Source organism: Panthera leo, chromosome E2, assembly GCF_018350215.1.
Source record: "Panthera leo isolate Ple1 chromosome E2, P.leo_Ple1_pat1.1, whole genome shotgun sequence".
Lineage (NCBI taxonomy): Eukaryota > Metazoa > Chordata > Mammalia > Carnivora > Felidae > Panthera > Panthera leo.
The window spans coordinates 47,912,566-47,936,789 of record NC_056693.1 but is presented as its reverse complement, the minus strand read 5'-3'; the positions used below and the strand labels follow the sequence as shown (position 1 = coordinate 47,936,789).

At 39.4% G+C, this 24,224-nt stretch overlaps 1 protein-coding gene across 15 annotated transcripts in view; it reads right to left on the bottom strand.

The window, feature by feature from the left end:
* HYDIN (HYDIN axonemal central pair apparatus protein) overlaps positions 1-24,224 on the bottom strand; it is a 443,605-nt gene that overhangs the window by 230,451 nt on the left and 188,930 nt on the right. For all 15 annotated transcript variants that reach the window (XR_006196932.1, XM_042917620.1, XM_042917622.1 and 12 more), the window contains one exon: positions 2,644-2,762. Coding sequence is in view for 14 of the 15 variants with exons in the window: in XM_042917620.1 (XP_042773554.1) it covers positions 2,644-2,762 (119 nt within the window). In the remaining variant the exon portion in view is untranslated. The remainder of the gene's footprint in view (positions 1-2,643; positions 2,763-24,224) is intronic.

Sequence of the window (24,224 nt, the reverse complement as noted above, 5' to 3'; positions counted from 1 at the left end):
ACTCAAAGGTGTTTGAGGTAATTCAAAGGGAATTCAAAGGGAATTCAATTCAAAGGCAATTGTTTTCCTCTCCGAGGAAATGCACAGATTGCCTTTTTATTTTTCGGGTAACAGCAATACTTTACTCAGATTTTGTAGAAGGCACAAGCTCCTCCATTTTCAAGAACATACATGTCATTCTTCTCCCCCTGACAAAAGAGCACCTTCATGTGTCTGCAGAATCCAGCAAATCATTTGGGACAAAACCCTGAGACCTTTTGATGACCTTACCCTTGCAGTCCAATTCCTTGGCGAGGAGAAAATTTATAATAGAGCTTCACCTAGTTTTCCTTCTAATTACACTGGGGAATAGTGAACACCCTTGGGGCTATGGTTTACTTTTTATGTATTTGCTAAGCTCAGCAATGACTAAGGGCAATAGCTAGTTATTCAAATTTGTCTCAAGTAGGTAACGTAATAAATTGAAAGAGAGATGCAATGAGGCATCAGCACTAAATACGCAGAGAGTGCAAAATATTCCCATAAGAAGCAACTCACCATGTCCTTCTCTGCCATTGCACAGCCCTCAAAATTGTCCACTCTGATGCAGCACCTCATATAACACTTACTTAGCTGGCTGCGATGTACTTTACTATTTCAAATCTGGGATGGTGGGTGGGAAGGTGGTGGCCTCAAATACACTTCGGTTAAATTTGTTAGAAATTATTATTACACTCAGGGAAACCTTATCCATTTTGTATCAGAACTAAAGGTCTTTTTCTACTGTGGCATCCATAAGACACAATACTTAGGATGTAAGGGAAATTCACACTGGATAAATTATGGACACAATATCAATTTAATAAGTATCGCACATTTTTTCCTCCCGAAGTGACCCTTTTTTCAAAATGCAAAAGACAATGCAACATAGTAGCTGTGCCATTTTTCATTTCATGGCAGTCATGTGACTGGTTTTTTCATTTAACTTGTGTTCTTATGTATATTCCATCTCAGATGACACTAATGTCTCTGTTTACCTTGCGCATCATCCCATTTAGGCCACGGTTACTCTAATGAATGTGGGGATGAACAATACAGTAGGAAGCTCTCAGTAGCAACCGGGCATTTGCCTCCCACGCCAAGGCTGGGCTGGGCTGAGATCTGAGTTGGCTGTAGGTTGGATTTGCTCCGTGGTGAAGGGCAGCACAAAACCTTCCCTTTCCAGGCTACAGAGCCCCAGTAACCCAGTGCTCACTAACATTTACCAGCTGTATGACCTTGCCAAGTTACTTAACAGACGTGGCAGGGTCAGGTTTGCTATTCACTGACCCCACTCCCTCTTCCTCCTGTGCTCACAACTAGACTGCATTTCCCAGCCAATCTTGCAGCTGTGGGATGTGAATGAGCGCGATGCGTGCCACCTATAGGACCAACTCCTATAAAAGATCTTTCGTGCACGTCTCTCCATGCTCTTTCCCCTTCTGCCCGCATGACAAATGTGGGGTTGCGGCCTTGCGGGCTACACGTTAGGGGTGGCAGAGCTATGAGACGGAAGGAGCCGGGGTCCCGATGCTCTGCTGACGGAGAGCCATCTGCTGATAGGTAACCCTGAGACTTTACGTAAGCAACAAAATAGACTTCTATCATGTCCTAGATAGTACAGATCTTCATATTTGTTTGTCACAGTATCTACCATTATCTTAACTAGTAAAACTTCTCCAGGCTCCAGGTTCCTCGGCTGTGAAATGGGAAGAGTCACTGCAATGCTGCACAGGGTTTAGGGAGGACCAAACGAACTAATGAATATAAAAGCACTGGTACTGTGCTCAACATATTTGAAAGACGATGTTGTTGATGGTATTAACCACTCTCTGCCTCTTATTTTTCCTTTATAAAGTAGTTTCTAAGGATTAGAAACTAAATACATACAGATAGACAAGCATACACAATAGAGCATGGAACCTGACACCTATTTGTCACTCATTAAATAACTGCTTGTATTACTTCTATAGAAATACAGACATTTAAAGTTTAGGAATCATTGTAAAATAAAGTTTCAGTGGTCACAATTTGATATAGTGCAAAAAAATACCCTAGGTACAAAGTTAGTGGTGAGGAGACACTGAAGTGACTTTGATCCTGAAGAACCCATGAGTATATCCTGTAAAAGATCATTTTCTATTTAATTGGAAAGACAAAGCACAGAATTTCAAACAGAAAGTTCCAGAAAGCACAATGACTGGTTTTTAATCATGTATTAAAGACCAGTGCATTCAGAGAAAACTCTGAAGTGTGAAAATGCCTATCCTCATTAGGACATTCTGGAAAATTTGAGAGTTTTTCTGTCCTCTGGTCTATAGCATTTATGTTGTCGGAGAACAAGCATTAATCAGATGGGGATAAGATTGCAATCCACAAGATGAGGAGGATAAATAAAACCAATTAAATTATGGCTTTGTTGCCTTCAGGAAAGCTAGAGGGGAAATCCTCAAGGAGGCTTGCTAGGAAAGGAAGGAAGAGCCAGATCATTCTGGAGTCTGAGCATGAGTAACGGCAAATGGATGTGATTGTACACGTTTTGTATCGATAAACACACACACAAAATAAAATAAACCAAAAAAGCCAAGTACTATCTGAGTCTCAATGAACAATTCTCGTGCTTACCTCATAACAATGTACAGATCCAACGAAAACTTTTCCAATGTCCAGCAGTTCAAGATTGAAGTGAATCTTTGGCCCCATTCCTTCGCCTTTGATTCGGAGGGGCAGACGGATCTCTCGGCCTATAAAAACAAGTCAGACTTTATTACCCTGAAGGATGCTTCATTACCCCCAAACTACACATGACGTGGTGCCAATGTAAGCAATCAAGAGTTCTGTATCAAATCCCTGTGCTGGACCCAGGGAACTGCAATTTAACCAATGCTGAAGATTTTGCTTATCTTTAGGAAACACGAATACTGGTAGTTTCTTATCTTTAGAGAGCAGCTTACATTGTAATTAAGGTGGATATTTTAGCAGAAAAATTTTTTTAAATTTTAACCCAGTCTCAATGGTATTCTTGTTCCTTATTTTTAAAACAATGTAATTTTTCTAAATCAGAGAAGAGTGACCACTGATAGATGCTTCTTATAAAACGAGAGTCACCATGGGCCTCCACAGGACATTGTTCTCAATGATTTTCCCTACAGTTAGGAAGATAATGGTATTAAAGGATCTGTGTCTAGGAGTCTTACCATAGAGTTTCTTTCAGTAGGGGTAATGGGATCCACTCACAATATCCACGACTGCACACCCACAGTGGACCCAGGGCGGGTGAACAGAGAGCACAACCTTTAGGGTATTGACTGGCTTTGTTTCCTTTTTTAAAATGGATATACCTTTATCTGATAATATATGATCATTATAAAAATATTATAAAGAAAGTAGAAATTCTCACATAATTCTACTACCCAAAGATAACTACTATTAACATTTTGGTGCCTACCCTTCCATACTCAATCATGTTTAAATACTAAAGTGCTACATGGTCATATTTAAATAGTAAATACTATATTAAGTTTAATGGAAATGAAAGCATATGCTGTTATTACTTTGTAACTGCTTTTTTCACTTAACAATACATCTACAACATTTTTTAATAATTTTTTTAAAATGTTTATTTATTTTTGAGAGAGAAACAGACAGAGTGTGAGAGGAGCAAGGGCAGAGAGAAAGGGAGACACCGAATCCAAAGCAGGCTCCAGATTCCCGAGCTTGTCAGCAAAGAGCCTGATGCGGGGCTTGAACTCACATACCACAAGATCATGACCTGAGCTGACGTTGGAAGCTTAACCGAATGAGCCACTCAGGTGCCCCAATATCTGCAACATCTTTACATACCATCACTTGAAGATGAGTTAAATATTTTTAACCAGTCCCTCTTGTTGGATATTTAAATTGTTTCCAGGTTTTCATTCAACAAATTACAATGTAATTAATATCCTTGAACACATTATGAATAATTTGTTTAGGCACTTCAAAGATTTTCTATTGTTTCTTATCTCCTACAGCTCCTGTTGAAAAGTCAGCTTACTGTCTTACTGCTCATTTGAGGTAAATGTCTTTTCCTCTGACTGCATTAAGATTTTCTTTTGGGGGATACCTGAGTGGCTTATTTGGTTAAGCATCTGACTTCAGCCCAGGTAATGATCTCACGGTTCATGGGTTCGAGCCCTGCGTCGGGCTCTGTGCTGACAGCTCAGAGCCTGAAGCCTGCTCAGATTCTGTGTCTCCCTCTCTCTCTGCTGGAGCTCTGTCTCTGTCTTAAAAATAAATAAAAAACATTTTTAAGGGGTGCCTGGGTGGCTCAGTCGGTTGGGCGTCCGACTTCAGCTCAGGTCACGATCTCATGGTCCGTGAGCTCGAGCCCCGTGTCGGGCTCTGGGCTGATGGCTCAGAGCCTGGAGCCTGCTTCCGATTCTGTGTCTCCCTCTCTCTCTGCTCCTCCCCCATTCATGCTCTGTCTTTCTCTGTCTCAAAAATAAATAAACGTTAAAAAAAATTAAAAAAAAAATTTTAAAAATTTTTAAAAAGATTCTCTTTTTGTTTTTGGTTTCTACCAGTTATACCATGTTCCCAGGTGACATTTTCATGTATTATTCCTAAGGTTTATAGCAATTTGTGAATCTCTGGATGAGTGCCATGCATCAGTTTTTAAATTTTCAGTCATTATGTCTTCAAATATTGCCTATGCTCCATTTTCTCATTTCTTTCCATCCACACAGATAAATTTTTACCACATTCTATTTGACTCTGATGCTCTTTTCTATATTTATCTCTATACGCCTCAGTATGGATATTTTCTTTAGATTTATTTTTCAGTTTATAAAATCTATCTCTGGCTGCATGTAACAGGCTATTCAATTCTACTGAGTTCTTAATTTGTTAATGTAACTTTTCAGTTCCAGACTTCCCATTAGATTTTTTATAGTTTCCAGGCCTCTGCTCAATCTTTTGAGAATATTAAAAAAAATGTTTAACATTAAAAAAATCTATCAAATAATTATGTTTTCTGGCTCTCTATGAAGTTTATATTGTTTATCTTGGTGTTCTATCAGACTGTGTTGTCTCCTTATATGTTTGATTATTTTTGACTGAGTGCTGGTCAGTGTACATAAAACCTGAAGTGGTCATCTGAAGCCCTGAGAAGATAGTAACTTCCTCTTGCTTCTGGCTGGTGACTAAGGAGTATTAGCATTACCCAATCTTACCACTCTCCACTAAGATTCTGTGAGAGAATTAAGCTCTGTACCAAGTCATGAGTGACTATCTTCTCAATTCTCCCAAGAAGGGCATATAGCTAGTACTATGCTAATTATAAAAGAGAAGTTAATTCCTCATATTTAATTGATGCCTTAGAACATTAGAGATTACTTCCTAGAACCTCAGCGAAGAACTGTTGTAATCAAATTGATAATTGAAAAAGCAGTCAAAGCTGAGCTTCAACCTTTGGGAGGGCTGATCCATTTCCAGTCCCCACTTCACTGGGTCCCATTATAAAGTCTGGGGAGTTATGAGGGCCCTTTCTCCTTGGGCATCCCATGAACTCCCATGTTTCTTCCCTAACTGTACTTAACTTTTCAGCTTGTCTGTAGTACCTACCAAAAAGGTGGTGTCTCTAAGGATAAAGTGGTGTCCAAAGTCTGACTGTCTTGGCTTTCCTCTTCTCTTGGATCTTGGACCTGTAATTCTCTACTGTCTTGGTAGCTCTCTTTTGACTATAAAAAGTCCTTGAAAATATTTTGCCTTGCTCTTCTAGTTGTGTTTTAGAGAGACACAGAGAGACAGAGACAGAGAATCCAAATTGCCTAGCCCACTGTTATTGGAAATAGAATTGCCAGAACGAAGGGATGCACATTTGACATTTTGATAGCTATGGGCATGTTGCCCTCCAGAATGGTTGTAGGAATTTGCACACAAACAACAGTATTTAAAGGTCTGTCTCTCCCTACCCTCCCTGATAGTGGGGATATCACACTTTTGAAAATCTTTGATAATTTGATAGGTTTTCCTTAAATGTATACCATTTACATTTCAAACTCTTTAAGCAAAAATAAAAGATTTGCTCTGTAACATTTTGAACATTGAAAAATACTTTTGATGCTCTGTTAGATATAATCTTTAGTATTATAGTGACTGTGCTTTGAACAATCAAGCCATATTTATAATTTATTATTATTATCATTATAATGCCTTATGGAAATTTATGTTCCAGCCTTTTGTTGCTACTTAGCTTCTGTATCTTTAAGGCTTTCTCTCCATGACTGTCCCTTCAAAGACAGGGGTATTTGTCTCTATGTCCCCTCTAGTGCTTGGCAACACAGTGGTCATTAGTCATGTATTACTTTGATCATAAGAAACAAGAGCAATCAGCAATATTTGGGACAAGTGATCCATTCAAAGGGTTCCCCCAATCCATCTGATCCCTGGAAAAGAGATCACTCTGAAGATCAGGTGTTTGTGTTAACAATACTGTAGAATATAAGTAAAACTTTCAGAGAACCTCATCAACTCACTCCATTATTTTAGAGTTCTAATCTACTGGCAATGATTTTTACTGCTTCGTCAAGAGAAAAGTATTTTGACAGAGATCCAACTTTCAGAACGGCAAAGAAGGAGAATTGCAAATATATTGTGGAATAAACAGCAAGACTATTTATAACTGTCAGGCTTAAAGCTTTCCCCATCTGTTACCTTGACTGCCTTCCTTAATAATAACTTTTTTTAAAAAAAGGAGATGTGTTGTAATAAAGCAGTGAGCTAATGTTTCTTTGGGAATTATTAATTACTTCAACGGAGATTGTTTTATGTGTAGCTAGCCATTTCCTTCACCTAGGATAGGAGTACAAGTGATAACCAGCAGTACTTTTGCCAGAGTTAGTCTACATTTTAAGGTCACATTACAAATGCTACTTTTCTGTAAGATTTATGAAGCAGGGATTTTTCTTGTCTTGGCAAAAGACAGCAAGAGGGACAAATGTGAAGGAACTAGTAAGCTCTAGGACAGATTCCTTGCTAGAAGACTGAAGTATTAAAATGTTTATTTTATTTTATTTTATTTATTTTATTTTATTTTATTTTTAAAGTTTTGTTAATGTTTTATTTATTTTTGAGGCAGAGAGAGACAGAGTATGAGCAAGGGAGGGACAGAAAGAGAGGGAGACACAGAATCCGAAGCAGACTCCAGGCTCCGAGCTGTCAGCACAGGAGCCCGATGCGGGCTCGAACTCACGAACCACGAGATCATGACCTGAGCCGAAGTCGGATGCTTAACCGACTGAGCCACCCAGGCGCCCCTAAAATCGTTTTTTTAATGTTCATTTACTTTTGAGAGAGAGAGAGTGCAAGCAGGGGAGGGGCAGTGAGAGAAGGGGAGACAGACTCCAAAGCAGACTCTGAGCTGTCAGCACAGAGCCTGATTCAGGGCTCAAACCCATGAACTGCAAGATCATGACCTGAGCCAAAATCAGATGCTTAACCGACTGAGCAACTCAGTTGCCCCCCAATTTTTTTTTTAAACAGGGCAATTTCCAGATGACACAATACTCTATATGGAAAACCCAAAAGATTCCACCAAAAAGCTGCTAGAACTGATTCATGAATTCAGGAAAGTCACAGGATATAAAATCAATGCACAGAAATCGGTTGCATTCCTATACACCAACAATGAAGCAACAGAAAGAGAAATCAAGGAATAGATCCCATTTACAATTGCACCAAACAACATAAAATACCCAGGAATAAATCTAACCAAAGAGGTGAAAAATCTATACACTGAAAACTGTAGAAAGCTTATGAAGGAAATTGAAGAAGACACAAAAAAGTGGAAAAATATTCCATGAACCCGGATAGGAAAAACGAATATTGTTAAAACGTCAATACTACCCAAAGCAATCTATTCAATGCAATCCCATCCAAATAACACCAGCATCCTTCACAGAGCTAGAACAAATAATCCTAAAATTTGTATGGAACCAGAAAAGACCCCGAATAGCCAAAGTGATCTTGAAACAGAAAACCAAAGCAGGAGGCATCACAATCCCAGACTTCAAGCTATACTACAAAGCTGTAATTATCAAGACAGTATGGTACTGGCACAAGAACACTCAAATCAATGGAACAGAATAGAGAAATGGACCCAGAAATGGACCCACAAATGTATGGCCAACTAATCTTTGACAAAGCGGGAAAGAATATCCAATGGAATAAAGATAGTCTCTTCAGCAAGTGGTGCTGGGAAAACTGGACAGCGACATGCAGAAGAATGAACCTGGACCACTTTCTTACACCATACACAAAAATAAACTCAAGATGGATGAAAGACCTCAATGTAAGACAGGAAGCCATCAAAATCCTCGAGGAGAAAGCAGGCAAAAACCTCTCTGATGTTGGCTGCAGCAACTTCTTACTCAACACATCTCCAGAGGCAAGGGAAACAAAAGCAAAAATGAACTATTGGGACCTCATCAAAATAAAAAGCTTCTGCACAGTGAAGGAAACAATCAGCAAAACTAAAAGGCAACTGACAGAATGGGAGAAGATATTTGCAAAAGACATATCAGATAAAGGGTTAGTATCCAACATCTATAAAGAACTTATCAAACTCAACATCCAAAAAAACAAATAATCCAGTGAAGAAATGGGCAAAAGACATGAATAGACACTTCTGGAAAGAAGACATCCAGATGGCCAACTGACACGTGAAAAAATGCTCAACATCACTCATCATCAGGGAAATACAAATCAAAACCACAATGAGATACCACCTCACACCTGTCAGAATGGCTAACGTTAACAACTCAGGCAACAACAGATGTTGGCAAGGATGCGGAGAAAGAGGATCTCTCTTGCACTACTGGTGGGAGTGCAAACTGCTGCAGCCACTCTGGAAAACAGTATGAAGGTTCCTCAAAAAACTAAAAATAGAACTACCCTGTGACCCAGCAATTGCACTACTAGGTATTTATCCAAGGGATACAGGTGTGCTGTTTCAAAGGGACACATGCACCCCAATGTTTATAGCAGGACTATCAACAATAGCCAAAGTATGGAAAGAGCCCAAATGTCCATCAATGGATGGATGGATAAAGAAGATGTGGTATATATACACAATAGAGTATTATCTGGCAATCAAAAAGAATGAAATCTTGCCATTTGCAACTACATGGATGGAACTAGAGGGTACTATGCTAGGCAAAATTAGAGAAAGACAAATATCATATGAGGACTTTAAGACACAGATGAACATAAGGGAAGGGAAGCAAAAATAAAATAACAGGGGGTGGGGACAAAACATAAGAGACTCTTAAACATGGAGAACAAACAGAGGGTTACTAGAGGGGATGTGGGAGGGGGGATGGGCTAAATGGGTAAGAGGCATTAAGAAATCTATTCCTGAAATCATTGTTGCACTATATGCTAACTAATTTGGATGTAAGTTAAAAAATAAAATTAAAAATAAAATTAAATACATACATACATACATATGTAAAACAGGGGAGTTTCCTATCTCTGATTACAGCGTCCTGATTTCACACAAGAAGCAGGGAAATGCACTACAGAACCCGCTCTAATAGCCTTGAAGGCCTGAATGCAACAGGATCACATTGCATTTAGATGTGATCCAGAAAATATAACCAGGGGCTTGCAAAAACTTGCCATCTATCTTAGACATCCAATATTATACTTGAACTCCATTCCTGTGCAGTAAGACAAGAAAAAAGAGGAGGAAAAGTATAAATAGAACAAACTGTCATTATTCACGTATTTTAGGACTATCCACCTGGAAAATCCTAAAGACTCTGTGAATAATTTTTTAATTAGTAAGATACAGTAATATTGATGGTTACCAAATCAATATTCAAAAGTAAAGTGCATTTCTCCATATAGCAACAACCAGAAAAATTAATTTCCAAGACACTATTTACAATAGCAACAAAAATATAAAGTACCTAGAAATAAATGTAACAATATATATTTAAGATCTTCAAGGGGCAAATCATAAAAGTTTATTGAAAGATATTAACAAAGATCTAATTAAATGGAGAAGTAGGCTATGTCCTTGAGAAGGAAGACTCAATATCATAAAATTGTCAATTTTCTTCCAACTGATCTTTAATTTCAACACTCTGCTAAGCAAAATGCCATCGGATAGAATGTACAGATTGATTATACAATTTAAATGTAAAATCAAGGGGCCAATAGCAACCAAGACATTCTTTAAAAGAATAAATAGGGCTAATTTGCTCTTTGATATATTAAGGTCTATTATAAAGCTATTATAATTAAGTTAATGTGGTATTGGGGCAGAAGGTACAAAATGATTAAGGAAACAACAAAAAACTCAGAATAAATGTACACATATATGTGAATTTATGACAGAAGGGAAGATGGACTGGAATGCACAGAACCAAAACAGCTGGACATCCACATGGCACCTGTGGTAGATTGAATAATGGCCCTCAAAGGTGGTCCCATGTCCTAATTCCTGTAAATATCACCTTATATAGTAAAAGAGTGAATATTACCTTATATGGCAAAGTAAGTGAGTGATTAAGAATTCTGAGATGGGGAGATGATCCTAGATGATCTTTATTATTGTAGCTTAAAAACTGTCGAAATAAGGTAGTGGTAGCCTTCCAATTTTGTTCTTTTCCAGAGTTATTTTGGCTATTCTAGGTTCTTTGCATTTCCATATGAATTTTAGAATCAGCCCGTCAATTTCTATACACCCACATGCATGCATGTGCGTGCGCACACACACACACACACACACACACACACACACACACGCAAGCAACTAGAATTTCTATTTGGATTGCATTGAGTCTATCAACAAACTTGAGGAAGAAATGACATCTTACTAATATTAATTATCCACTTGTTAACAAGGTATAGTTTTCCCTTTATTTGGGTCTTTAATTTCTCCCAGCAATGTTTTATAGTTTTCAATGTACAGGTCTTACACATCTCTTGTCAAATTTATCTCTAAGTATTTAGGATTTCTTAATGCTATTTTAAGTGACAGTGTTTTTTTAAATTTCAATTTCCCATTGTTCACTGTATAGAAATACAACTGATTCTCTCTATATAGATCTTGTATCCTGCAACCCTACTACACACTTACTTTTCAGCCTTCATTTAAAACAGATATTCTCTAACACAATCTCCACAGATTTTGATTCAATAAAACATAGATGAAACCCAAGAATCTACATTTTTAATGATCAGCCAGAGTAATTCTATGCAGATTCTCTAGGGATGTTACCCGAAGAAACATGAACCTTGTTTCAACAAGGTTGAATATTAAGTATGCTAATAGGTTTCAACATATGAATTTTGGGAGAACACAAATATTCAGTCCACAGCACGTGCTAAAGATGGGCTCACAATGCAAACATTTCAAACCATCTCAAGAAACAATCCAGTAGGAGGAAAGTCAGTGTTTACCACAAACATGCAAATTAGTACGCCAAGAGTTTGAGATAATAGAAAACTCTTAAAGGAACTCTAACCTCTCATCTTAAAATCTCTCAAGAAGTAAACACAGAAATAGAAACCAAGTTTATGAAATTAAAAACGGAGTAGATGAATACCAAAGAGTAGAAGTAGCTAAACAACTAATCAACTGAGAGAAAGATCTTAGAAAAATACCCAGAATATGTCAAAGAGAAACAAAGAAATAAAAAATGTAAAGAAGTCAGAAGGTATGGTGAGTCCATGGGAAAGACATATATCTAAAAAAAATTGCAGAGGGAGAAAACTGAGATAATGAGATGAAAACAACACTGAAGAGATAAGTGCTAAGGAATTCCAGAACTGATGAGAGATTCTTAGACTGAAGATGCAGGTTTAGTACCCAAGTAGGCTAAACAAAGGCAAATTCACCACAGGGAAGCTGTAGAAAACCAAAGGATGGAGTAATTCTTCTGTCAATCTGATACAAAAGATAGGCAACTGAAAGAAAGGACAGTTAAGCTGCAGGAGATTTCCCACAGTAACCATATGGTCCCTTGTCCATATTTGGAGGAAGCAAGCAGCCTCATGGAGAGACCATGGATGAGGGTTCCAGCAGACAGAACCTGGCGAGGTCCCTGTCAAGAGCTAGGATTAACTGCCAGACATGTAGGTGGAAGAGCTATAAAATGATACCAGCTTTCACCTTCAGGCCTGTCCAGCTGTCTCCAGGGAGAGCAAAGTGGAGATGTCCTTGCTGAATCGGGACCAGTCTGCAGATCTGTGAGCAGAATAAATGGCTGCCAGTTGTTTTAAGCCACTAAACCTTTAGGGTGGTTTGTTATGCACAAAAGATAAAATGGACAAAGTGGCTTACGTAATTAGGGTTTTTACTTTGCTCACATATCCGGGACATTGGGAAATGTGGATTTGGGGGAAGGGAGGGTTTAGGGGTTGAAGGCATGCTGCTGCTCTTGATGATGATGATAACTGGTAAGGAAGAAAAGGATTAATATTGACTCAATAGCTACATTCTCTTCAAGTTCCAGAACCATACAGTGGTACTTATTGTAGCTTTTAAATATGTTTTAACACGTGGTGGGGTTAGTCCTCTCATATTATTCTTGTTTTTCTGAACTTTCTAAGCAGTTCTAGTTCATTTATTTCCTCCATAAGAACTTTGGAATAAACCTAATTAAAAAAAAAACCTTGATATTACCACTGAGATCACGTTATTTACCAGGAGAACTGACCAATTTATAATGTTGATATTCCTGACCAAAACTATCAACATACCTTTCCATTTGTTTGAGTTTTCCTAAATCTGGGTATGGATACATATATATTTTCCCTATATTCTGTATGTTTGAAATATTTGATAATTGAACATACAACTTAAAGTAAATAAGGTAGTTGATCAAGAAAATAATTTCTCATTCATAGGACTAAGAAACCCTATATTATTATGAGGTTGCAGTCTGATGAGTTTTGAAGAAGAAAACCTACAAATATGTAGAGCATTATTTATTATTCTGAAAACTCAAAAATGTTTTCAGTGATTGGGGTGATTTAGCTTTCTCTCTCCTAAGTGTCCATTCTATAGTTCAGCTGAGATAAAGGTCAAAAGCTCTAAATTGTGCTAAAAATTCAGATGTTTCTTTCTTATGATGGGCAGAAGGAAAATGGACACAGTAGTTACATTTTAATTGGGTCCTTAACGGAAGTAGGTACATCTGGCATCGTTTCCATCATGCTGCTTTTTCACATCTGACTCTGAAGCACCCACTAACGATGTTATCTAGCAATATATTTCACAGTTTAAATCAGAAAGTGTTGCTTACTTTGAAGCTCCCATATGGTGATCCAAACCAAATATGTGTGGTTTCCCGTTGAGTTTTTTTTTTTTTTAAAAGGTCATCTCTTCATGATTAGATTAGGATTTTCCACATTACATTGGAAAGTCAAGATAGATAAAAAGTCAGTTTCAAGCCACAGATCAGACCATCAGCAAGTCTTTATCAATATCTAACATCCAGTTTAACTACTTCTAAGAAAATCTGAAAATTTAAGTGAAGAAAAACATTTCAGTTTCAGACGAACTGAAAAGATTTCAGTAATGTTGTATTTCCTATATTCAGATTTAAGCAGGTCACTCACTCCCTTGCTTAGGGCCCTTCTGTGATTTCCCACAGCAGCCAGGAGGAATTCCAAGGTTCTTAGTCTGGCAGTCAAGAGCAGCTGTCCCTGAGCTAACTACTCCTTCAGCATCCAACTCCATTTCCTGCCCCTTCTCTCCTCCCAGTCTCTGTCTTTTTGGCAGACACATGCCAAGAATTTGCAATTCTTTGCCATTTCATCCTCTTGCCATGTATTTTCACAAAGTGTTTCCCTCCCTGACATGCCCAGCACCTCCCCCCACCCACACACATCCTTTTTTTATTTGACTAACAAATACTCCAGAAGGGTCACTTTCCCTGAGGAGCCTTCCCTAGAAACCAAGACTGAGCTGTGTGTGCCCTGTACCCTCATCTATTAATGCATTCATTCACTGGATAGCATTGCAATATAATTGCTGGTTACTTTCCTCCACTCATTTCTAATGCTTTCTGAGGGCAGGAGCTCTGGTTTTGTACATCTTTGTACTCATGGTGCCTAGATATAAAAGCTTTCAAAAGAAAAAAAAAGTTGCAGGTGGAGATGTGGTTAAATTTCATGCATCTCAAGAGGCCTCCTCAAGACAAATGACACTGGCCTTCCCTGCTACTTCCTGTTTCTGAACATATATTTACAGGATGGAATAGTACACAACAATGAAAACAAAATAGGACTGGGGCTATGAGCAACAACATGGATGAGACAGACATGCAGATTGATGCCAATTACGTACGTTTCAAAAACAGTACCAACTTGCATTGTTTATGCGCACACACATTGGGGTAAAAACTACAAATGAAGGCAATGAAATAATGACCATGAAGGATAGAATGGTGACGATCTCAGGGGGAGGTTGGGGTGAGGGAAGTGTGCCTGGGAAGGGACACACAGGGGGCTTCTCAGGACTGGAAATATTATCTTAGTAGCATGTATGTGATATTTGTCTTATAATATATATGCATGTGTATTAGTTCCCTGTTGCTGCTAAAACAGGTCATCACAAACTAAATGCCTTAGTGCACAGGCTTATTATCTTAAAAATTATAGAGGTCAGAAGTCTAAGATGCAAGAGATGGGTTTCACTGGACTAAAATCAAGGTGTTGGCAGAGCTGAATTTCCTTCTGGAGACTCTGGGGAGAAATCTATTTTCTTGCCTTTTCCAGCTTCTAGAGGCTGTCCACATCTCTTGGCCATTTATCTTCAGAGCCAGAAACGGCTGGTTGAGTCATTCTCTTATCACATCACTCTGACACTGAGACTGATACTTTTGCCTCCCTCTTTGAAGTTAAAGGACACTTATGATTATCTACTGAGCCACTTGCATAATCCAGGTTAATCTCCCTATGTTAAGGTCAGCTCATTGGTAACTGAAACTCCATTTTCCGCCCTAATTTCCCTTTGTCAGGCAATGTAACACAACCACAGTAACATATTCACAGGTTTGGAGATGGACATCTTTAGGAGGCTGTTGCTCTGCCTACCACAGTATATTTTATGCACATTTGTGAATGTATGTCTTGTTTCTTTTTAAAAAAAAAATTTTAATGTTTATTTATTTCTGAGACAGAGGGTGAGCGGGGGAGGGGCAGAGAGAGAGGGAGACACAGAATCAGAAGCAAGCTCCAGGCTCTGAGCTGTCAGCACAGAGCCCGATGCAGGGCTTGAACTCACAGACCAGGAGATCATGACCTGAGCCAAAGTCGGATGCTCAACGGACTGAGCCACCCAGGCGCCCCTGTATGTCTTGTTTCTTAGTGACAAAAGGTTAAAAATTAAATGATAGTATGTAAATACTAAGGATTCCTATGGGACCATGAAAAAGAATGACACTTTTTATTTAGTGTTCATGGAATAATCTGCAAGAAATACTTAATAAGCAGTGTCAAAACCATTGTGTATAGTATGCTATAATTTATGTAAAAAGGCATGAAGGGGAAGCATATCCATACGTATTTTCTTCTATAGGCTCAAAGTATTTTTTAAATGCAAAAGCAAAGCAAAATGAAACAAGGGAAGGGGCTTTTCTATCTGCCTAAAAAGCATTTTTTAGTGACCTAAAACCAGGAAGTTTTACCAATTCTTTGAAGATAATACTAAGGAATCATCACCAGCCCTTGAAAAGACACAGTGAATTACATGGAATTTACAAGGAAGATAATATGGAATTACAAGGTAAACAAAACCCTTCTCTGGCAATCATGTCTTTTAATAAACCACTATCAGAATAAAGAAGAATGTCATGCAGATGGAAAATTATACTATTCAGTTTATCCAGGATGTGAATTCTGTGGCAGAATTCACAACTGCAAACAAAACAATAGACGAACACAGCTAGTTATGTAATGTTTGGGAACCTCCTGGAGAGCAGCCAACCCCCTGGAACGTGGCCAAGCACGACATCCCGCGAGTCATAGATGGGAGGGAGGATCTACCACCTGTGGCATGGGGGCCACTGGAGCATTTCCAGCCTCTGTCTGAACACTGATGTACCAGCATTTCCTCCAGACCCATTTAGAAGTCTGGGGTAAATGATGCTGCTATGAAGTGTAGAAATGGATTTATGTCGATCCTGAAGCCCCTGGTCCATTCTGCATCCATTCTGGGGCAATCTTGAGAATCCTGCATTCATGAGCAAGGCAACGACCAGATCAAACCAGGATTCATTCACTCATTCATTTTTTTTTCATTTATTTGCTCATTTATGGAATCAATATTTATCGAGTGACTTTATCTTCCTGGTGCTAACAGCATAATAGAGTGTCATTTCAATATATAAATTTTTTAAACAAGCATGTAAGTGAAAACAAACAAAACAAATCATGATCATACAAGTCAAAGTGATGGTTACTTCCAGGGAGAATGGGGGAAAACGTCATCAGGAAGGGACATATATAACTGGGGGGAGGGGGAGGGCAGCACAATCTTGGCTTAGGCAGCCCATCCTTCTATACTGTTCTTAGACTGCTTGCCCTCTTTATATACAGAGAAAAGTGGCTGTGTAGACATGCACTGACAACATGCTAGGCAGAGCAGAACAGTGGGATTTTTGCCTTGAAGTTGCTAGCGATTGTGCATTCTTATTACTCTCTCTCTCTAGACATTTAATATTTTGTTATTAAAATAACCGCCACAAGGGGCGGCTCGCCGGCCAAGCAGAGCCCCCGAGTCTGGCTGGCAAAAGCGGAGGGGCCGGACGGACTGTGTTCCGACAGCAAGCGCGACTTAGCGTCTGGGAGGTCATAAGTTAACAGCTCTGCTCGGAAAGCGGGAAGGCTGGAGGACAAAGGGAGGGAGAGCTGCTGAGCCCCCGGACGGCAGAGCTCAGCTTGGCGGGGAACAAAGGCGCCAGCGCCATCTCCCCCGCCCATCCCCCAGCCAAAATCCCAAAGGGAACCAGTTCCTGCCAGGGAACTTGCTCGCTCCGCGCAAACACCCAACTCTGTGCTTCTGCGGAGCCAAACCTCCGGCAGCGGATCTGACTCCCTCCCGCTGCCACAGGGCTCCTCCTGAAGTGGATCACCTAAGGAGAAGCGAGCTAAGCCTGCCCCTCCAGCCCCCGTGCACCTTGCCCACCCACCCCAGCTAATACGCCAGATCCCCAGCAACACAAGCCTGGCAGTGTGCAAGTAGCCCAGACGGGACACGCCACCCCACAGTGAATCCCACCCCTAGGAGAGGGGAAGAGAAGGCACACACCAGTCTGACTGTGGCCCCAGCAGTGGGCTGGGGGCAGACATCGGGTCGGACTGCGGCCCCGCCCACTAACTCCAGTTATACACCACAGCACAGGGGAAGTGCACTGCAGGTCCTCACCACGCCAGGGACTCTCCAAAATGACCAAACGGAAGAATTCCCCTCAGAAGAATCTCCAGGAAATAACAACAGCTAATGAACTGATCAAAAAGGATTTAAATAATATAACAGAAAGTGAATTTAGAATAATAGTCATAAAATTAATCGCTGGGCTTGAAAACAGTATACAGGACAGCAGAGAATCTCTTGCCACAAAGATCGAGGGACTAAGGAACAGTCACGAGGAGTTGAAAAACGCTTTAAACGAATTGCAAAACAAAATGGAATCCACGATGGCTCGGCTTGAAGAGGCAGAGGAGAGAATAGGTGAACTAGAAGATAAAGTTATGGAGAAAGAGGAAGCTGAAAGAAAGAGAGATAAAAAAATCCAGGAGTATGAGGGGAAAATTAGAGAACTAAGTGATACACTAAAAAAAAATAATATACGCATAATTGGTATCCCAGAGGAGGAAGAGAGAGGGAAGGGTGCTGAAGGGGTACTTGAACAAATTATAGCTGAGAACTTCCCTGAACTGGGGAAGGAAAAAGGCATTGAAATCCAAGAGGCACAGAGAACTCCCTTCAGACGTAACTTGAATCGATCTTCTGCACGACATATCATAGTGAAACTGGCAAAATACAAGGACAAAGAGAAAATTCTGAAAGCAGCAAGGGATAAACGTGCCCTCACATATAAAGGGAGACCTATAAGACTCGTGACTGATCTCTCCTTTGAAACTTGGCAGGCCAGAAAGGCTTGGCACGATATCTACAGTGTGCTAAACAGAAAAAATATGCAGCCGAGAATCCTTTATCCAGCAAGTCTGTCATTTAGAATAGAAGGAGAGATAAAGGTCTTCCCAAACAAACAAAAACTGAAGGAATTTGTCACCACGAAACCAGCCCTACAAGAGATCCTAAGGGGGATCCTGTGAGACAAAGTACCAGAGACATCACTACAAGCATAAAACATACAGACATCACAATGACTCTAAACCCGTATCTTTCTATAATAACACTGAATGTAAATGGATTAAATGCGCCAACTAAAAGACAGAGGGTATCAGAATGGATAAAAAAACAAGACCCATCTATTTGCTGTCTACAAGAGACTCATTTTAGACCTGAGGACACCTTTAGATTGAGAGTGAGGGGATGGAGAACTATTTATCATGCTCCTGGAAGCCAAAAGAAAGCTGGAGTAGCCATACTTATATCAGACAAACTAGACTTTAAATTAAAGGCTGTAACAAGAGATGAAGAAGGGCATTATATAATAATCACAGGGTCTATCCACCAGGAAGAGCTAACTATTATAAATGTCTATGCGCCAAATACCCGAGCCCCCAGATATATAAAACAATTACTCATAAACATAAGCAACCTTATTGATAAGAATGTGGTCATTGCAGGGGACTTTAACACCCCACTTACAACAATGGATAGATCATCTAGACACACAGTCAATAAAGAAACAAGGGCCCTGAATGATACATTGGATCAGATGGACTTGACAGATGTATTTAGAACTCTGCATCCCAAAGCAACAGAATATACTTTCTTCTCGAGTGCACATGGAACATTCTCCAAGATAGATCATATACTGGGTCACAAAACAGCCCTTCATAAGTTTACAAGAATTGAAATTATACCATGCATACTTTCAGACCACAATGCTATGAAGCTTGAAATCAACCACAGGAAAAAGTCTGGAAAACCTCCAAAAGCATGGAGGTTAAAGAACACCCTACTAACGAATGAGTGGGTCAACCAGGCAATTAGAGAAGAAATTAAAACATATATGGAAACAAACGAAAATGAAAATACAACAATCCAAACGCTTTGGGATGCAGCGAAGGCAGTCCTGAGAGGAAAATACATTGCAATCCAGGCCTATCTCAAGAAACAAGAAAAATCCCAAATACAAAATCTAACAGCACACCTAAAGGAAATAGAAGCAGAACAGCAAAGGCAGCCTAAACCCAGCAGAAGAAGAGAAATCATAAAGATCAGAGCAGAAATAAACAATATAGAATCTAAAAAAACTGTAGAGCAGATCAACGAAACCAAGAGTTGGTTTTTTGAAAAAATAAACAAAATTGACAAACCTCTAGCCAGGCTTCTCAAAAAGAAAAGGGAGATGACCCAAATAGATAAAATCATGAATGAAAATGGAATGATTACAACCAATCTCTCAGAGATACAAACAATTATCAGGGAATACTATGAAAAATTATATGCCAGCAAATTGGACAACCTGGAAGAAATGGACAAATTTCTAAACACCCACACTCTTCCAAAACTCAATCAGGAGGAAATAGAAAGCTTGAACAGACCCATAACCAGCGAAGAAATTGAATCGGTTATCAAAAATCTCCCAACAAATAAGAGTCCAGGACCAGATGGCTTCCCAGGGGAGTTCTACCAGACATTTAAAGCAGAGATAATACCTATCCTTCTCAAGCTATTCCAAGAAATAGAAAGGGAAGGAAAACTTCCAGACTCATTCTATGAAGCCAGTATTACTTTGATTCCTAAACCAGACAGAGACCCAGTAAAAAAAGAGAACTACAGGCCAATATCCCTGATGAATATGGATGCAAAAATTCTTAATAAGATACTAGCAAATCGAATTCAACAGCATATAAAAAGAATTATTCACCATGATCAAGTGGGATTCATTCCTGGGATGCAGGGCTGGTTCAACATTCGCAAATCGATCAACGTGATACATCACATTAACAAAAAAAAAGAGAAGAACCATATGATCCTGTCAATCGATGCAGAAAAGGCCTTTGACAAAATCCAGCACCCTTTCTTAATAAAAACCCTTGAGAAAGTCGGGATAGAAGGAACATACTTAAAGATCATAAAGGCCATTTATGAAAAGCCCACAGCTAACATCATCCTCAACGGGGAAAAACTGAGAGCTTTTTCCCTGAGATCAGGAACACGACAGGGATGCCCACTGTCACCGCTGCTATTTAATATAGTGCTGGAAGTTCTAGCATCAGCAATCAGACAACAAAAGGAAATCAAAGGCATCAAAATTGGCAAAGATGAAGTCAAGCTTTCGCTTTTTGCAGATGACATGATATTATACATGGAAAATCCGATAGACTCCACCAAAAGTCTGCTAGAACTGATACATGAATTCAGCAAAGTTGCAGGATACAAAATCAATGTGCAGAAATCAGTTGCATTCTTATACACTAACAATGAAGCAACAGAAAGACAAATGAAGAAACTGATCCCATTCACAATTGCACCAAGAAGCATAAAATACCTAGGAATAAATCTAACCAAAGATGTAAAAGATCTGTATGCTGAAAACTATAGAAAGCTTATGCAGGTAATTGAAGAAGATATAAAGAAATGGAAAGACATTCCCTGCTCATGGATTGGAAGAATAAATATTGTCAAAATGTCAATACTACCCAAAGCTATCTACACATTCAATGCAATCCCAATCAAAATTGCACCAGCATTCTTCTCGAAACTAGAACAAGCAATCCTAAAATTCATATGGAAACACAAAAGGCCCCGAATAGCCAAAGTAATTTTGAAGAAGACCAAAGCAGGAGGCATCACAATCCCAGACTTTAGCCTCTACTACAAAGCTGTCATCATCAAGACAGCATGGTATTGGCATAAAAACAGACACATAGACCAATGGAATAGAATAGAAACCCCAGAACTAGACCCACAAACGTATGGCCAACTCATCTTTGACAAAGCAGGAAAGAACATCCAATGGAAAAAAGACAGTCTCTTTAACAAATGGTGCTGGGAGAACTGGACAGCAACATGCAGAAGGTTGAAACTAGACCACTTTCTCACACCATTCACAAAAATAAACTCAAAATGGATAAAGGACCTGAATGTGAGACAGGAAACCATCAAAACCTTAGAGGAGAAAGCAGGAAAAGACCTCTCTGACCTCAGCCGTAGCAATCTCTTACTCGGCACATCCCCAAAGGCAAGGGAATTAAAAGCAAAAGTGAATTACTGGGACCTTATGAAGATAAAAAGCTTCTGCACAGCAAAGGAAACAACCAACAAAACTAAAAGGCAACCCACGGAATGGGAAAAGATATTTGCAAATGACACATCGGACAAAGGGCTAGTATCCAAAATCTATAAAGAGCTCATCAAACTCCACACCCGAAAAACAAATAACCCAGTGAAGAAATGGGCAGAAAACATGAATAGACACTTCTCTAAAGAAGACATCCGGATGGCCAACAGGCACATGAAAAGATGTTCAACGTCGCTCCTTATCAGGGAAATACAAATCAAAACCACACTCAGATATCACCTCACGCCAGTCAGAGTGGCCAAAATGAAGAAATCAGGAGACTATAGATGCTGGAGAGGATGTGGAGAAACAGGAACCCTCTTGCACTGTTGGTGGGAATGCAAATTGGTGCAGCCGCTCTGGAAAGCAGTGTGGAGGTTCCTCAGAAAATTAAAAATAGACCTACCCTATGACCCAGCAATAGCACTGCTAGGAATTTATCCAAGGGATACAGGAGTACTGATGCATAGGGGCACCTGTACCCCAATGTTTATAGCGGCACTCTCAACAATAGCCAAATTATGGAAAGAGCCTAAATGTCCATCAACTGATGAATGGATAAAGAAACTGTGGTTTATATACACAATGGAATACTACGTGGCAATGAGAAAAAATGAAATATGGCCTTTTGTAGCAACATGGATGGAACTGGAGAGTGTGATGCTAAGTGAAATAAGCCATACAGAGAAAGACAGATACCATATGGTTTCACTCTTATGTGGATCCTGAGAAACATAACAGAAACCCATGGGGGAGGGGAAGGAAAAAAAAAAAAAAAAGAGGTTAGAGTGGGAGAGAGCCAAAGCATAAGAGACTGTTAAAAACTGAGAACAAACTGAGGGTTGATGGGGGTGGGAGGGAGGGCAGGGTGGGAGGGAGGGCAGGGTGGGTGATGGGTATTGAGGAGGGCACCTTTTGGGATGAGCACTGGGTGTTGTATGGAAACCAATTTGACAGTAAATTTCATATATTAAAAAATAAAAAAAATAATAAAAAAAAAAAAAAAAAAAAAAAATAACCGCCACAGCTGTAAATCCTAGGAGACCTAAACATTAAACAGCAGAAGTAAATAGCACTAATTACCCTGAAAATTAAACCCACTTTCTCATTCTTATATACAAATGAACAACCACAGATCAGAAGGCACTGGAAGGAACTCTGTGACTGCCTGACACTTGCTACCTTGGAATTTTCTGACAAATAAATACTTCTCTTCACATCCTTATTTAAGAGCATTGAATGGCATTTAATGTCATTCACTGCTCATGTTTGATTAAAATCTGGTTCTTTGACAACAGATGATCAATCCTATACGTCTAACATTAGACTGTTAAGATCTCCAGAAGAATAAAATGAAATATGACAGAGGAAAATATGTAAAAAATAATACAATTTTCCAGAGCTGAAGTAACACATGAGTAATCAGACTCAAATGGCCCATAGAAAGCTGAGGAGGATGAGTTAGAAACCTCACCCTTGGATATGGCTTCATGACATTTCAGACCTCAAGTACAAAAAGAAAACCCTAGAAAATATTGAGAGAGAAATAACAGGCCACCTAGCAAGGAATGAGAACTAGGTGACTTCAGACTTCCGGACCTTTACCATAAAGTTGGCACAATGTCTTCAACATTCTGAAGACAAAAAATTTTAACCTAGAAGTGTCAGCTAAACTATCAGGTGAGTATGGAGGCAGAATGAGAAATTACCAGGTATGCAGGGATCAAAGTTTCCCTTCTATATACCCTTTCTGTGGAAGCTACTTGAGCAAAGTGAGAGTAAAAAGATACAATGGAACACACATGGAAATTTAAAAAATTCCCTGGTAATAACTATGCAGGAGGTGGCTGATCTGACTTGGAATGAGAAGCTTGTGGGCTCTGAGAAAAATGTCTTCAAGGAAAAGAAGAGCATGTATTCTAAAATTAGATAGGATGGAAGAAATGAAGAATGAGAAACATCGGCGGGGGGGGGGGGTTCGGCAAAAGCTGCACAAAAGAGTCAATTCGATGATGAAGTAAGCTAACGTGAGGCATAATTGTGAGACCTCGTGGACGGTGAAGAGAGGGAAACTAATTGCTACACACCTTAGGGGAATTCTTTGCTGATTAACATTCACCAATAGAGGTCAGAACATCCAACCATCAGAGGATTAAAAAAGTTTAATCCCAGAATAAACTTGGCCCTTCAGTGTACAGAATTTATGTAGACGAACTAGAGGATTTAAATATGGTTACCAATCATTTTAATACAAAAGTAGAACAACTCATAGAATTTGAGAGGGTGGGGCACCTGGGTGGCTCAGTTGGTTGAGGGACCGACTTCGGCCCAGGTCACGATCTCATGGTTTGTGAGTTCGAGCCCTGCGTCGGGCTCTGTGCTGACAACTAAGAGCCTGGAGCCTGCTTCGGATTCTGTGTCTCCTTCTCTCTCTGCTCCTCCCCCACTCATGCTCTGTGTCTCTCTATCTCAGAAATAAATAAATATTTTAAAAAATTAACAAGAAAATTTGAGAGGATGGAATGGTGGTGAGCAGGTCAGGGGTCCCAACACCTGTACGTGTCAAAGAGAGACCGTAGAATTGATGGAACAAAAAATACAGTTTTAAGTATATTATTTAAAGCTACAAATAAAACTCGAAAAATAAAATAAAAATAATTGGGTTGCCAGGGGCTGAGGTGGAGGAATGGGATGGCCTGTGACGTGGCAGGAAGGAACTTCGTG